Source organism: Myotis davidii, unplaced genomic scaffold (genome assembly GCF_000327345.1).
Source record: "Myotis davidii unplaced genomic scaffold, ASM32734v1 scaffold738, whole genome shotgun sequence".
In the NCBI taxonomy this organism is placed as follows: Eukaryota; Metazoa; Chordata; class Mammalia; order Chiroptera; family Vespertilionidae; genus Myotis; species Myotis davidii.
In genome coordinates, this window is record NW_006289824.1 from 355,536 (window position 1) to 373,499 (window position 17,964).

The window sequence follows — 17,964 nt, forward strand, 5'->3', positions numbered from 1 at the left end:
GCTTCCCCTCCCCACCTCCACACCACAGACATCTGGCACCACTGCTGTGTTCTCCATCTCTATAGTTTTTGCCTTTTCTAGAATGTCATATAAATGGAATGCCACAGTTTCAATCATTTTGAGCCCGGCTTCTTTCACTTTACATAATGCTTGTGAGAATCAGTCACATTGTTGCTGAGTAGAATTCAGCTGCCTGGATGGACCACGGTTTGTTTATTCATTCACTCAATGAAGGGCTTTCGGGTTGTCTCAGGAACTGTCTCAGGAAAGAATGTGAGATACAACTCAGTACAACAGAGACTTGGACTTGATGAACCAATCTGACCTAACTGACATATACAGAGTGTTCGTTCTTTTCAAGGGCGTACAGGACGTTTACCCAAACAGAACATATTCTGGGGTACAGTGGGAAGGCCAGGGAGGGTTGGGAGGGGGTAAGAGATCAACCGAAGAACTTGTATGCATGCATATGAGCATAACCAATGGACACAAGACACTGGGGGCTAGGGGAGGCTGGGGGAATATCAAGGGGAGAAAAAAGGAGACATATGTAATACTCTTTGGAATACTTTAAGCAATAAAACAATTTAAAAGAAAAACTTGGTGAATGTTCGGTGCCATTTACAAAAGTGGGGGAGATCAAAGATGGGGCACATGAGGGAAGGGGCAGAGGAGGGGTTTGTTAAGGGCGGGGAAAAAAGGAGACATATGTAATACTCTTTGTAATACTTTAAGCAATAAAACAATTTAAAAGAAAAACTTGGTGAATGTTCGGTGCCATTTACAAAAGTGGGGGAGATCAAAGATGGGGCACATGTGGGAAGGGGCAGAGGTGGTAAAATTACTAGTTATGGATCTGTTGAGTTTGAAATGCCTGTTAACACAACACACGTATTCAGATAGAAATGTTGAGGGGATAGCTGGCCATACCATCCAAGCTTTCAACTTAATATTATATTCAGGCAAATATTTCAATTAGTATGTGTCATCAAGTTGGCTCCAACACTGGTGACCCTATAAATGAGTGAACAGTTTCATCTTAGGATTTCCAAGGGGGGAAAAAATGCAGTAGTAATGCCTTCTGCTGCACAGTAAGTCCAGCCCAGGTTTGTTAAAGTCCGTGGTTTAGCACATCACCAAACACCTATGACATGTAAACGCGTTGCAGGGGGAAATTTCAGTAGGTACTATCTAAAGCTGATAAATTCCTTTCTACATGGCTTGCACCAAATTTAGTAGATTGGTTACATTTGTAGACATATGAATGTAATTCAGTGAGATTTTTAACAATGTAGGAACTTCGATATTTAAAGTAGTACCTTCAGGATAACTACATATTCTTTACCCCTAAAATATTGATATCATAGAAAACATTTTTAGAACATTTCTGTGTAGCAAAATTTTAGTAAACATCACCTTTTATTGGTTATTATAATAATTTCCCTTTATATGCTAAACTGCTGGGGAAAATAAACTAGAAATGTAGATTTGTAAATGCAGCCTCAACTACTGCCACCTTCTCAGTAAGAGTCATCTAAGAGGTCCACACCTGGGCATGTGTGCGTGCCAGGGAGTGTGATTGTCTTTAAATAGTAGTGCATAGGTAGGTAAGTGTAAAACTGTAAAGCTAGACCAGTTTGACTGAAATGATGGGCAAATTCATTCTAAGTTTTTGTTTTATTTTGCTTTCTTTTTTAACTAGAGAGCAAATGACAAAAAAAAGAAAAGAAGAAAAGTATTAAGCTACAGAAGCTATTAAAACAAATATCACATTGTAATTTTTAAAAACTTCAGGGTAATGAACCTGATGGACATTTTTCATCTTGTATATGGTGTACAGCAGTCTACATTTTCTTATGCTTAAAGTCAAAAGAGCAGGAAAACATTTTCTGTTATTATGTAGGCAATGTATACTACAGTTTTACATTAATCCAGTTTATGTTCAATTAGAGATGTTGAGGGGATTAGTATCGCCGAGTTAAATATAATGTGGTGAAAACTTTTTTAATGGAAGTTACAGCTATAATTAAGAATTACTCTGTTTTATTAACCCTAGTGAACCCTAGTGAGTGAACATTGTTGGTTTTTTATTAATCCTTGTACCAGCTTTCATTCTGTTACCTTAAAATCCTTTGAGACTTGCTAAGTTGATGTACTATTTTTTTAATTTTATTTTATTGTTTAAAGTATTACAGATAGTAGTACATATGTCTCCTTTCTTTTCTTCCATTGACCTTCCCCCGGCCTCCCCTACCCCCTGGCACATATTTTTGTTTATTATTTTGCCTTTGCTAGATAGAAAAGTGCACTATTACCAAAGCTGGCAGTCCCCTGTAAGTAACAGTTGGCATGGTATAGAGGGGATGGTGTGAGACAGGTCCTTCTTTCCACTTTGTTCGTTGTGCTCCCTACTACATTTTTCTTTCATTGATGGATCATATAGAAATGTTTGTGCATTTGGTTTGCACCCATTGATATGATTCAGTATTTGAAATTCAGACATAATTTATAAATCAGTGTGATTATGCAGAAAAAAGGTTAAATTTTGTTTAAACCTCCTACAAAGCAGCTGGACTATCCTAACATAAGTTTTCTAGTGTTTTGTTGGGGAATTGCTGGAACCTACTTGTTGGCACATGGATAAGAAGAATTGAGGGCTGCAAGTATATCATTTTTTTAAAAATATATTTTATTGATTTTTTGCAGAGAGGAAGGGAGAGAGATAGAGAGTCAGAAACATCGATGAGAGAGAAACATCGATCAGCTGCGTCCTGCACATCTCCTACTGGGGATGTGCCTGCAACCCAAGGTACATGCCCTTGAAAGGAATCGAATATGGGACTTTTCAGTCCGCAGGCCGACGCTCTATCCACTGAGCCAAACCGGTTTCGGCTAGTATATCATTTTTAACTAGCCTCAACTAAAAGAGCAGTAGTGTGTGAAAAGGGTACAAAATAAATAATATGGGCATTTGGAGGATGACTATAATCTGGGTGGGGAAATGCCACTAATTCCACGCATCTTTCATTTTCTCCATCTAAAAGCTATGATGGGAACTGGTATTAACGTTATCCCAGTAGTCTGACCAATCTGTTACCTGTAATTTATGATCACAAACAATTAGGTAGTCTTTGATGGGCATGTGAGACACTGGATTCTTTTTAAAGATGCAATCTAAATCATATTCCCTATACTGTCTCTTTTTTGTCCCACGGAGGCATAATCTACCATATATTCTCCATTTCTCCATGAACATATTGATCCGTTGATAGAAAATGTGTAGGGTTAGAAAGCGATTTTATTTTCATATTAAGTAAGGACATGTTCACGTATTCCACCACATCCAAGCATTTCTTATGTTGCTGTTAACATTTCTCCATAGGCTCAAATGAATGAATAATGTTTTGAAGGCCTCTAAGAATATTAAGCATATTTGTTTGTAAAAAGATGCTTATGGCCAATATTTTAAATAAGTTAAAATAAAATCTGATTATAAAATACAATATTTCCAGTTGTTATTAAAGCATAATTTATTTGCAGTAAAACTCACCCTAATGTTTAATGTACAGTTTTGTGAGTTTTAACAAATTCATAGTCATTTAATCACCACCACAATGAAGATCTAGGACAATTCATTATTCAATAAACATCCCTCTGTGTTTTGTGTGAATTTCTCCTCTCACTGCAAACCCATGGAAATTACCAGTCTGATTTATGTCCATATAGTTTTGCTTTATCCAGAAGGTCATATAAATAGAATCATACAGTATGTAACCTTTTGAATCTGGTTTCTTTCTTGGGGAGCATAATGCATTTGAGATTTAGCCATGTTGTCAGGTGTATCAATAGTTTGTTCCTTTTTTTGCTCAGAGTAAGTATTCCATTGTAAAGCACATCTCCACTGAGGAACATTTGGGTCATTTTTCTTTATTTTTTGCTATTGTAAGTAATGCCACTTTAAATATCATCATGAAGTCTTTAATGTTTGACATGTATTGGAAAATTAGGGTATCAAGAAAGGTACAAGTTTCCTCAACATTTATCTTTTTGATTGCTAAAGCAAACCCTAAAAGTATTAGAAGTAATGCTGGTCCTAAAGAAGTTAATTTAAAAATGTAACTTGAAATTTGTTTCTCCAATTTAAAAATAAGTCAGTGAAAATGCATATAATTTAAGCATATGAAACCTAATAAGATGCCATACTGACTTTCCTTGGAACCCTCAAAATTAATACATATATTATAAGCCTTACTCTGATATATCGGGAAATGACTCACATGTGGCACATGTGTAGCCATTTCAAGTTCAGCTATAGTTGGAGTTAGCACTTCTCTGGGCTATTATTTCTCTGAGTTAGATATTTCCTCTGTTAGAATTGGGATAGTTACAAAAAAATATGGACCAATTTCCATTGCAGGCTCTAAAGATTCAGTTTTAATAAAATATTTTTAAATGCCCTTTCTTTATTTATTCTTAAAAAAAGAATCTTACATGTTTAAAACCAGAAAAATAACATTATATTTAAAATGCTTTTGTAGATTATGAAAGGATCCTAAAAATGTTTTTTCTCTTTCTCTTAACAGCTTGGTCATGTATTTCTCTAATAACCATTAATTATTTTCCTCTAAAAGCTTATGGGCACTCCCCTACATACAAACCATGGCAGACCTTTGTTGATTCAGGATCTGCTCTTAAGTATTTTGCAATTCAAAACAGAAATAGAAGAGAGACCTAGGTGATTATATAAAAAATATAATGTCAGTGGGCAAGCATATACTAAATACACACAGTAGAAAAGACATGTCTGTGTCAAGGGCAATGTCACAGGAGGTTCATGTATAGGAAGTGAAGATGGATGTTTCTACTTTTCTTTCTTTCTGAAAAAGTGGGTGGACTAACCGAGCTATAAACAATTGCTCAGCTGAAACCTATATAATTTTATTAACCAACTAGAGGCCTGGTGCACAAAATCATGCGCTTGGGGGTTCCCTCAGGCTGGCCTTTGCCAATAGTTGGTCTTCAGATACATTCAGTCAATGAGGCCAGCTTCTTTAGGCTTCAGAGGCAACATTGTGCCAATAGTTGGTCTTCAGACATATTCTGTTGCCAATGCCAGCCTGGGGGAGGGACCACGAGGAATCGGGCTCCCTCCTCTCTCCTGTCAGGGTCCAGGGTACAGGTGAACAGGATTTGGGGTTGTCAGGGTGCCAGCAGAAAGCTAACCAATGGCTGATTCCTCAAGGAATTGTGCTCCCTCTTCCCTCCTGTCAGGGTCAGGAGTGGGGGTGCCGACGGGGGGCAGGGCCATCCAGGGGAAGGAATTGCAGGAGGTTGGGGGAGCCGATCAGCCCGGATCCAGCCAATTGGACTCCGCAGTGCATGAGTAGGGTCCCTAGGCCTGGCAAGTGATCAGGGTCTATGAGGGCTTTCCTTCCCCTGGCTGCTGACAGCTGGCCCCATCCCCGCCCACCACTGCTTGCTATCTGTGCAGGCCCCACCACCTCCCCCACTCCTCCACAACCAGTTGCCTCATGACAGGCGTGGGGTGCAATTGCTTGGCTGGCCTGGGCCTCCCTCTGCGGGGCGATTGCTGGCCGGCCCCACCCACCCACCACAGTGTTGCTGGCCGGTGGCCTGGGCCTCCTTCTGTGGGGCAATCGTGAGGCGAGGGTGGGGCCCCCCACCAATCGCATCGCACCTGCCTTGGCTGGCCTGGCACCAGTATGTGTCACAGCATGGTTGCCTGGAGGGTTGTTCTGCTGTTTGGCTATTCGGTTGATTTGCATATTATGCTTTTATTATAGATGTCACCCCAGTAAATTTAATAAAAAAAGAATTGCTCAAATGAAGAGAAGGAAAGAACTTGCTAGGGTGATGTCTGAAGTATGTTATATAAGTAAAGCCAATGGGATGTGTAGGAGGCCCCCCTCTGATTATACAGGGTAGGTTCACCATTGTTCATATGGAAAATAATATAACAATAAATAAATAATAATACAAGAATAATCTCTGTGTTTCATGTATTCACAGCTATAGACCTGCTTTTGCCCACCCTGTATGCCTCACACCAGGAATATAGGATGCTGTAGCAAGCATGTCATAGTCATAGTCCGCCAGCCGCGACTTGGACATGCTTGCAAGGAATGCACCTATGCACCTTCAGTTTCAAAATATAAAAATCACTAAGAATAGCGTTAGATCACATAGTCTTTGTTTGTTGTAAATGTGTACATGAAGAAAATGGATGTATTACTCAGTGATGGCTCAAATAACTAGCACACAATGAATTTTACAAGGTTGTGGTGAGGACGGCTGTACATCTTTGAGAGTACGTATCCTGTGCATTACAAGTGTATTAGCTTAGCAGTGGCAGCCACAGTACAGAACACTCCGTCAACGTGTGATGATAATATAAAGAGAGTGAAGCAATAGATGTAAGTGGTAGGATGGTTCACTTGGCATCTTTAACTTGGAACCAGCCAAATAGAATTTGCTTCATTATTTAACTGGTATCCTAAAAATTTCCCTTACGCTAAATCAGTGGCTGCACATTTTCCCATGTCCCAAAGTTAGATATTTTCTCCAAAAGTAAAGTAAACATACATGATTGCTAATGAAAATTCTTTAATTATTTTACCACTTATTTAGTTGCAATTTGAACTGAACCTACTTCTTGAATGAGTTTGTGAAGAGGAAAAAAATTCCCACATATAATTACACATATTGTAATTGTTCACATGAATCAAGATTTCTCTTTTGGTATTTTGTATACAACTTCTTTATCTTCATTGTACCTTCCTCTTCCAGTCTATTTTTAATTAGGACTTTATTTTTTAGAGCAGTTTTAGTTTCAGAACAAAACTGAGGAGAAGGTACAGAGATATCCTCTATGCCCCCTTCCCAGTCAAGTGCCTAGCCTTCCCTGCTTTGATTTTCATTTCCTTCAGAAATACTCCTTCTGTTGATTTGCAGGAGAAAGAGGGGGGGGGAGGGGAGAGGAGAGAGAAAGAGAGGAGAGAGATAAAAGGGTGGCATTCCTTATCAATGAAGAGAAAATATAGAACTAGCCGCAACTGATGTGATTTCAAAATGTTCTAGTCTCATAATGCAGTGCTCCTTTAAAAACTTAAATCTCCGGAAGTCACCTGCATCAGGCAGGTAGTAGAACATTCCTGACATTGATATGATTGTTGAATATTTGGTCAATAGGTCTTATTCTTTACACAGTATATATTTGAATTGCATATGAAAAATGTTTCATTATGAATGAAAGTATTAGGGCATAGAAAGGGTATATAATTTTCTCATTTCATTTAGAACCAACCCACTCTGGTCCTTGAGTTAGCTAAATTGACATATTCATGTTTATAAGAGTTTGTGGAAAGGTTGTGTTTGAAATCCCTGCTCTAATCAAGTCATCACTTTGCAGTCCATATCCTCACTGGCCTTCATTTGGAATGTACAACTCCCAAAGTTACACCGTGGAAGGGGTAATCCTTAGTTTATTAATAAGGTTATTAGCTTGTGCTCCGGGCACTGACATTGGACTTGGTCACTGCATCACTGTGCTTTCATCCCACCATGAACTGTCATTTGAATTCCAAGGTCGCTCAAACAAGAATTCAAAATCAGTATTGAAAAAGTCTCCGAAGATGGGTAAAAATATACTTTTGAAAAATCTTATAAGAATTTTTTCTTTCATTTCTGAACTTCCTAGAGACTCAGATATCATTAAAACTTGAAAACCTTCAGGTTTTCAAAGCCTCTTATAATGGACACAAAGAAAGCCCTTAAAATTGTTTTCATTCTAACTAGTGAGAAGATCAAAGTGAAAGTTATTTCAGGCTTGCTTGATGGCGAACATACCAAAGGACTCTTGCTCCCTCTACAGAAGGTGCTTCAAAATTGCAGACACAAAGATATTTTATTTTTATTTTTTAATTTAATGAAATAGATTTGCCATGAAGTTCATGATGATTAACAAAAAGTTTTGGCTCCATATGTATCTCCAATGTCTTGCAAACTGGTTGGTTGTCCTAAAGTTGATCAGGATAGGTTTGTGCGTTTCTAATTTGGTATTTCTGTCTTGCATCAGCAAGGGTTAAACTCCGGTAGCAACAAATGTGAAAACAGAAGGTTTTTGTTTGCTTGGCTTTGTTCAATTTATTTACTTTCATGGATGAATAAAATGCTTGAACATATATTAGGTGATCATCTTACTCATTTTCATTTAGGCAGGGAATTTAAGCCAAAAAAATAATGTACTGTACCTCAACAACTTAATTAGTTTTCTCATTATCTACTTCTAATTATTTTGGTCATTTTTATTTCTTGGTTGTATTTGGAAAAAAATATTAATTTGAACTGTGACTTCACAGGAGGAAGAATTGTTTCATTTAATTAAACTGGATTTTTTTTCAACTATACGTAATATTTACAAAAGACAGAATTTCTTACCTTTCTGTAAGAACTTCATTAGTATATAAAGCCCCCATGCATATACATATAAGTTATCTTAATTTACTGATGTAAGTTAAATTGGAACAAAATGTTATTATTTTAGTAGCTTTGGTTTGAACAATTTTATGCATTTTCTTTTACAACTCCAAGATTATTTTGACAAGTTACTAGTTTTTCTTACTGTGACATTTAAAATTATAAGTATAACAATTATTTTATTTCATCAGTAGAGTCTTAACAAAAGATTGAACATTCTTTTCTTTGTATGTAGCATAAGAACAGCCCTTCTGCTATTACCTTGTAATTAAAAAATGAATACACATGACAAAGTAGCTTCTTTAAGTTGATAATGTCACATCAGACTTACTTGTTCTAAATTAGTATGCTTATACTAGACTGGATTTTTTTTTTCCCCTCTGGTAGGTGTACTGGTCCATTAGCAAATTGTCTTTCAGAGAAAACAAGAGACCCAGTAGAGGAAGATGATGATGAATATAAGATTCCTTCATCCCATCCTGTTTCCCTGAATTCACAGCCATCTCATTGTCATAATGTAAAACCTCCTCTTAGGTAAGAATGTGGGCACCTTTTTAATCTTCTCACATCTGCATATACATTATCATTTTTAAGCAATTAAATCATATCTATGTATTAAAAATCCTTGCTTTCTTGCTCAAAGCCTCTTCTTTCTATATACTGTTTTCTGAATTACTTTCAGAAAAAACTAAAAGCTAGATTTTTCAGCAAGTTATTTGACTAATTTAGTTGACTAGTAAGTCTAACGGGACATTTTGTTGCCCTCTCTCCCTAAAAACAAATTGTACTCTGATCAAATTTTGTTGATGGCTACCTATAGCAGTGATTAATTGATGAATTTTCCATAAGCTAATTTCAATCCATTTTTATAAGTTCTAAGTACATATCTCATGAGGAAAAATTTGTGCTTAGAAACTAAGGTATTATGCCAACCATCCTTAGAATTTTTCTTCATGACGTAAAAAGTAGTGTAATTTCTGTTCATTTCCCATCTTGATATGCTACCTCCTTCTATTCAGATCTTGAAGGAAAAGAGGAAAAAAAAACCTAAAACTTTTTCTCTTAACTGCTTTTTATCAGGTACTATCTATCTCCCTTTTGCTTGATCAAATAAGAATGTGAGGAATAGTGTTTTTTCTTGTCAGTTATTTATTCTCACTACACTGGAGACATCCTTGATTGTTGAAGTAGCAGCTCCATTGAAGTATATGAGCTATTAAAAATGGCTGTTGTGTATTGAAATATTAGCTTGTCTTTAATTGAATTAGTAAACCATAATATATTATTATTTATTTTTTTTAAAGCCTGACATATATTAGATATTCAATAAGTGAAATCTCAGTTTCAAAACTTACTTTCTAAGCCTCAGTTTTCTTTGTGTAATAACATCCCTGGAGCTGCGCTGGGAACATAAACTGGGGTTCCACTGCTGCTTTGGCCCAGCCTTCTGCCTGCCAGTGTCTCTTGATTGAGAGATAGGAGAGCCGTTGAACACTTCAATCATCTATGCCATCTTTACTTAGTGTACTGTTTCCTTTTGAGGTCTAGTCAGTCAACGGAAAGCATTTTATGTGTGCAGTGTTCCCTTTTCAGTTGAGAAATCTGAAAATGTTCTTAATGCCTTTCTCTGAGTATTATACTGAGACAAAAAATGCAATGCTTGGAAAAGAAAAGCATCTCTTCATTTTAACCAAAGATCTGTCTTAATGAGTGATCCTAGTTGGAATTATCAACACTCTGCTGAGTTATTAACTGGGATTATTAACATTCTGAAGTCCAGGGCTTCATATTTCAAAGCAAGAACTGAAGTATTTCTTGCTAATTGCTGGTGTTTAAGACATTTGCTGCTAAAATAGTATTATTGAGAAGACAAAGAAATAACTTCAAGGCATTTATTGTATCAGGATAACCAAGTGTCTACTACTCTTAAAAGAGAAAAAAAGTTATTCCTTTACATCAAATACAAATTATTACAATTTTCAATTCCTTTGACTCTTACAAATGTGTAGTATTTTTTAAAAACTGAAATAAGGTGAAATATTTCTGTCTATATGGTATCTCATTATTTTTCATTGCTGGAGAAGTGAGGGGTATAATTTTAATATTTTAAATTTTAGTTGTCACATCATATTGGATGAGCTATTTGATGGCAGGCCTCCCAAATCTAGAAAATAAAATTGAATTATGTCCGCCATTACCATCTTTGTACTGTTATAGAGAAGTAATAAATGTTGATAATCCCTAAACTTAATTGGAGTGCATTTTTTATCTAATTTGTTCTTCAAAGCTGATGGATGAAGTATCTTCTTATGTCCTCTACAAAACACTCTTTAAGCTTAAACAGTTCTTTCTCCTCTGTTCCCTCCTACCCTTTGGAACATCAGAAGCAAATTGTCAATATGTGGGAAAAGTTAAACAGTAGATGAATAATTCAATTGAGTTTCAGCAAAAATCCACATTATTATGAAAATTCAATACATGCTAACTGTTTTTAAATGAAACCTCTCTGGCCCCTTGAAAAGAGGTGGCTACCTGAGAGAATGGAAATGAATTACAAATTAAGCACTCTTGCAATAACTATTTAAATATCCACTATCTCCTCCATTATGTATGTAATTCTATTTTGCCCCAAGAATTCAGAGTAAATTAGAGAAAAGTAAAATCTAAACTCTGCTTTCTATATAGCTCTTTGTGAGCAGAAGTTGATGAACAGAGAGTTCATTGTTACACAGCTATATTCTGAAGACAAGACATGGTCTGTATCTTCTCTTCCTGTTGCTGTCTTCCCATGCCCCAATTTTACCCATTGTGTTCATAGTGTGAAATCAACAGCAAAAATAATGTTTAGTATTATTCTTTATAGACACCTAGATCAAAATATTTGTTGTGTACCCAAGACTTTTGCTAAAGTCATTTTTGTACAGTTGTCAGAACTGCCAGTGTCTTGTTCTTGGCAGCAGTGAAATTATACTATAGACTCTAGGGCTGTATATGGCTATCAGATTTTTTTAATGACTTCTTTTAATATGTTGTTTTGGGGAGGGGGTTTAGAGAGAGAGAGGAAGGGAGAAGGGTAGAGAGATAGACACATAGATGAGAAACATCAATCAGCTACCTCCTGCACGCGTCCTACCGGGAATCGAGCCTCCAACCCAGGCATGTGTCCTGATTGGGAATCAATCCCTGACCTCCTATTTCATGATTGGATGCTGAACCACTGAGCATACCAGCCAGGCTGCCCGTCAGAATTTTAATGCAATTACTGACCATTTAATATTATTCTCCATCTTTGTTGGGCTCTAGTTTGTTACAAAGACAGCTCAAATTACAGAAATAAAAATATGTTAAATAATGTATTTTTTTGCTTTATTACATTTTTTTCTTCAAAAACTTGACAAAGTATTAGTGAACTCTTTCAAAACAGTATGTTAATTTCAAAGATGTGTTTCAAGTACAACAGTTTTTGTGATTATTGTAATTCTTAGTTTCACTTAAAAAAGATAATTTGTGCCCTGACCAGTTTGGCTCAGTGGATAGAGCGTCAGCCTGTGGACTGAAGGGTCCCAGGTTCAATTCCGGTCAAGGGCATGTGCCTTGGTTGCGGGCACATCCCCAGTGGAGGGTGTGCAGGAGGCAGCTGATCAATGTTTCTCTCTCATCGATGTTTCTAACTCTCTATCCCTCTCCCTTCCTCTCTGTGAAAAATCAATAAAATATATTTTTTAAAAAAGATAATTTGTGTTCCATGGATATTCTACTTTGTAAAAATATTTGGGTAAGAGTATCTAGATAATATTACTTGTACTTTTCCCAGAAAAGCAACTTAATTATATTTATTTTCAAACTTTATTATATGAGCTGGGTTGCTAGTTCCCATCACCCTCCCAAGTGACTTTTAAATGGAAAGTAATTATCCTTCTGATTTTTATCCTCTGATCTCTGCCATAGGTCTTATGATAATGGTCATTGTATATTGAATGGAACACATGGTACATCTTCAGAGATGAAGAAATCAAACATGCCTGAGTTAGGCATATATATAAAGGGTATGTATAATACATATTCTCTTGGTATTCTACATCTTAATGGTCAGAATTTAAAGGCAAAAGTCCATGCCAATGTTGAACTGAAAATACATTAAGATTTTGTGTTATCCTCTAGGAGATGTTTTTGATTCAGCTTCTGATCCAGTGCCATTACCACCTGCCAGGCCTCCAACTCGGGACAATCCAAAGCATGGTTCTTCACTCAACAGGACGCCCTCTGATTATGATCTTCTCATCCCTCCATTAGGTTGAAACCTTTTTAAAAAATTTCTAACCGGCCACCCTGCCTCTTCCAATTAGTATCAGAATTATCAGAGTTCCATGTAATGCAGACTCACTAGGTTCTGAATCTGTCTGAATTAGAATGGATTCTTCAGGTGATGGTGCTCTCAAGTTCATGTGACCATTATTCCATTCAGAGAATTGAAGCAATGGTGTCAGTAGCTGGCCCTCAGACTTTTATCAAGTTATATCTTCATGTACTAAATGTAGTCTACAAAAAAATCTATGAGAGCATTGTGTTCTAGTAGATTTGAAGTGGTCATCTGAAATTTTCTTTAAGTACAGTTTTTAACGAATGTGTACTGTTTCTTTCAGTATAAGATGATCTGGTCCCACTTAGTTACATTATAGAAAATTATATATTTTATTGTAGAGAGCCGAGAATAAATTATCTTATCATCATTGCAAAGATTTGTAAAAAACAGATCCAACAAATCTAAATTTCTTTGTTTCAAATTTTAATATGAAGAAGCATACTTTGTGTTTGGTGTGTGTACCTGGGTGGAAGTATGCTAAAGTTGGCTGGCTGTGTTAATTCCTTAAGTCTAGGTGGGAAGTTTCTTGCCCTATTTTTAGAGGAAGTCAACTAGAACCTTCACACACATTAAGGCTTTGCAATAACAGGTCACCATAATGTAAAATAATGCTGAAGGTCCATTTATAAGCTTCTCTGAAATATTAGAATACCAGAAATGTGAAGTAAACCTTTTTATTTTTTTCCTCAAACACCATCAACCAGTGTTTCCAGTTACACTATTGCAGTGTCTTTTACTCTCCAGTTCTTTTATTTTACACTTGAAACCTCTCCTGTCTTTTCAATAGTTCAGTGCTTTATTCTCACCTACATGAACGACAAGTCTTCTAACTTCTTTATGTGGTATTTATCTCCATTCTTCTTCCTATACACAAATGTTTGACCTATTACCCAAGTCTTCAGGATCTAGATGATGACTGTCCAATAGAACTTCCTGTGGTGATGTAAGGGTCTATATATTCACATGTGTGATGGCGGAACTGAATTTTAGTGAAATTTAAACGTAATAGCTACATGCGCATGGTGACTACTGTATTGGGCAATACAGATAAATGCTCCAACTTGTCTTTTTAACCCCACTTTCCTCTGTACATCTCATGCTTTATTCACACTGTTTACTCTGTCTAAAAGACACCACCTTCCCATTTGACAAATATGTTTGAGCCATTGATAGCCCAGACCTTCTAGTTCTTCATAACACCTTGCTTAATGCCAATTTCTTCGTTTCTCTTCCCTCTTAAAATGAATCTCTCTCTGTGGGACCTATGGAACTTTCATCTTGAATCATTAGTGAACTTTTCTTAGATCTCCTTATGGACTCTAAGCTCTTTGGGTCACATCCTTATGATTTAGGTCTTCACGTTACCTATGTGCCTGGCATGGTGCCCGACACTTAGGGCTGGAAAAGTATTTGAATGAATCAGATAATTTAGCAGATAGCTTAAGGTTGGAATGATAACAGAACTACCTCTCCTGAACCTTCACATATTTTAAGTTAGAAAAATATTTATGATCATTAGAGAAAATACCTTCAGTATTTTTTGCAAAGCAAGCAGTATGAATCGTAAAACTATTTTATTTACGTATACCTTTTTGTTTGTCAGTAAATTTAAATATGTGTGAGTTTTTGTTACTGGAATATGTGGCTGTTTATTTATACACTGTTTCATTCACAGACCATTTGAGATTGCTTACATACTCTGCAACTTAATTTTTTTAAGGAATCAATATAAGGGGAAATGTGCATAGAATAGTACATATGGCAGGGGGAAATAGACAAAAGCATGCCACAGTGTTCTGTCGTTGCTAAAACTGGGAAATATGCAAATATGAGTAACTAGCTTTGTGACCACACAACGTAGTTTTATATTTAACTATTTCTCTTTAGAGAGATATTGTAATAAAAAAATAGATTTTTCTCCTGTAGGTGGCTATTTGCTGTATATTTTGATAATGAAATATATGGAGCATTAGCTTCAATAAATTACAACCTAGTAGGATAAAGTTTAAAAGATAATCTATTCTGTGACATTAAATTTTTGTGCATAGTGTGATTTTCTAATTAGAGGCTGTTACACAAAAGGTTCAGTGTGACAGAATTTAGTTCAAAATTCTAGTGTCTTAATATTATAAATTTCACAGGTGAATAGTAAGCTGTTTCATAACCTGTGGTGCTGCTTTTTAATAGAAAGACCTGGGAAATAGGAAAAGTTTGCACACACATATGTGTGTGTGTACCTGGTTTGCTGCTTCCATAGTCCCGCAAAATAATTAACTCCCATTATCAAAGTTGGTGAACAGCTGGATAAACACTGCAGGTGAAGTTCTTTATAAGCAGCAAGAGAAAATCAATCATTACTTTGGCCTGATACTGTGTTTTGACTAATAAAGTTCTGCTGTTGATACTGACCTTTCTTTAAATGCAGGTGAAGGTGCTTTTGATGCCATCCCCCCTTCCCTCCCACCTCCTCCACCTCCTGCAAGGCATAGTCTCATCGAACATTCAAAACCTCCTGGCTCCAGTAGCCGGCCATCCTCAGGACAAGACCTTTTCCTTCTTCCTTCAGGTAGGAGAGAAACTTTTCACTTAAAGCAAAAATATTTCTAAGGTCATACTGTCAAATGAGTAATTCATTGGTTTCTATCTCCCTGGGGTGTGGGGGGAAGAAACCCTGGAAGGGAAATAGCAGTTGGGTAGGTTTGTTTGTCAATTGATTGGTTTAATTGCAAAATTGGATTACAAAATTGGCAAAAGCAATAGGAAGAATAGAATGTGGAAATGGTGCTATAGACATCATCCCAGTCCAGATAACACCCTTATGTTACAAAGGCATCCCTGAGAACCAGAGGGCTCCATGATTGGGCTAATAGTGATGGGGACAAAATTTAGACTTTTTTTTTTTTAGTAAGTTTTAAAATTTTTACTACATATATTTTAGGGGCATAATTTCATTCAAAAACATATTTTGGTAAATTATAACAGTGATAAATTTTTCTGAATTACCTTCATTTTATTGTTTTGTTACTATTTTTATTTTTAAGTAATCATTAATAACAGTATTGAAAAGTATTCATGGGAACTTGACTGTGACCTTTATAAAGTGGTGTCATGATGTGGCTACCAAGGGAGCTTATGCTATGACGCTGACAAGTCAATTAGGGTTTTTGACTGTGGGAAGTTTTTAGATTACTGCTTCAATTTCATGGTAGATATCAGTCTGCATAGATTTGCTGTCTTCTTGATTCTGTCTTAGAGAATTGTATGTTTCTAGGAATTTGGTTCTTCCAAATTGTTCATTTTCTTGGAATATAATTGTTTGTAGTATTTTCTTATAATCATTTGTATTTCTTTGGTGCCTGTTGTCACCTCTCCTCTTTCAATTCTTTTTTTCTTAGTGAGTCTGGTTAAAGTTTTAACAATATAATTAGTCTTTTCAAAGAACCTCTTTACATTGTCTTTTTAAACTATATTTCTATTTTTTCCACTCTGATTTTTGTTATTTCCTTCCTTCTACTCTTTTGGGTTTTGTTTGTTCATCTTTTTCTAGTTCTTTTAGGTGTAATGTTAGATTTTTTATTTGAGATTGTTCCTGTTTCTTGAGGTAGGCCTGTATGGCTATATATCTCCTTCTTGGAACTTCTTTGGCTGTGTTAGATAGATTTTGGGGTCATTGTGTTTTCATTTTTATTTGTCTCCAGATATCTTGATTTCTTCCTTGATCTCACTGTTAAGTAGTATGATAAGTTATATGTTAGGATTCATTGTTCAGTAGCATGTTATTCATCTTCCATGTGTTTCTTTTTCAGTTTTCTTCTTGTAATTGATTCCTAGTTGCATACCACTATGATAGAAGATGCTTCATTGGACTTCAGTCTTTTTCAATTTATTGAGACTTATTTTTTGGCCTACTTTTTCATCTATCCTGGAAAATGTTCTACGTGCACTTAAAAAAATGTACATTCTTATACTTTTGGGGAAGTGTCCTAAAAATATCAATTTCATCCTGTGGTATGAACTGTCATTTAAGGCAACTGTTTCCTTGTAGATTTTCTGTCTGAATGATCTACCCATTGATATCAGTGGAATGTTAAAGTCCTTTATTATTACTATAGTACTGTTGATCTCTTCCTTTATGTCCTTTACTAGAGGCCCAGTGCATGAAATTTGTGCAAGGTGGGGAGAGGTCCGCTCAACCCAGCATGCACCCTCTCCAATCTGGGATCCCTCTCACAATCCTGGACCGCTGGCTCTTAATCGCTCACCTGCCTGCCTGCCTGGTCGCCCCTAACTGCCCCCCCTGCTAGCCTGGTCACCCCTAACTACCCCCTCCCTGCTGGCCTGATCGCTTCCAACTGTCCACCCCCTGCTTGCCTGGTCACCCCATACTGCCCCCCCGCCGGCCTGGTCACCCCCAACTGCCCCCCTGCCTCCCCCAGCCTGGTCAGCCCTAACTGCCTCCCCACCAGCCTGGTTCCCTCTTACTGCCCCCCTCATCAGTCTGGTTGCCCGCAACTGCCCCCCTCTGCCAGCTTGGTGGTCTTTGGCAACCATCTTGTGAGGGTGTGAGGGTCAATTTGCATACTACCTCTTTATTATATAGGATATTTACTGAATATATTTAGATGCAACTGTGTTACACGTGTAGATGGTCACAAGAGTTATACTTTCTTGTTGAATTGATCTCTTTATCATTATGGAATGTTATTTTTTTCCCTCATTATAGACCTTATTTTAACGTTTATTTTATCTGATGTAATTATTGCTACCCCAGCTTTGTTTTGTGTCCAATTGAATGAAATATCTCTTTCCATCCCTTTACTTTTAGTCTGTTTGTGTCTTTCAATCTGAAGTGGGTCCCTTTTAGGCAATATATGTATGGTTCTTGTTATATTAGCCATTTATCCATTCACCCATGCTAGGTCTTTTGATTGGAGCATTTAGTCCACTTACATTTAAATTAATTATTTATAGTTATTTAGATACTTTTACTTTATTATTTTCTATTGTTTTTGTAGTTTTCTCTGTTCTTTTCTTATTTTCTTACTCTTCTTTTCTTGTATGTTGATGACTTTCTGTAATGTTGTATTTAGATTCTTTTTCTTTAT

At 36.5% G+C, this 17,964-nt stretch overlaps 1 protein-coding gene across 1 annotated transcript in view; it reads left to right on the top strand.

Annotated features, from left to right (window-relative positions):
• Positions 1 to 17,964, top strand: part of CBLB (Cbl proto-oncogene B, E3 ubiquitin protein ligase) — a 226,773-nt gene that overhangs the window by 187,651 nt on the left and 21,158 nt on the right. The window contains exons 13-16 of the mRNA XM_006762650.2: positions 8,884 to 9,030; positions 12,445 to 12,542; positions 12,658 to 12,789; positions 15,285 to 15,425. Of these exons, the coding sequence (XP_006762713.1) occupies positions 8,884 to 9,030; positions 12,445 to 12,542; positions 12,658 to 12,789; positions 15,285 to 15,425 (518 nt within the window). The remainder of the gene's footprint in view (positions 1 to 8,883; positions 9,031 to 12,444; positions 12,543 to 12,657; positions 12,790 to 15,284; positions 15,426 to 17,964) is intronic.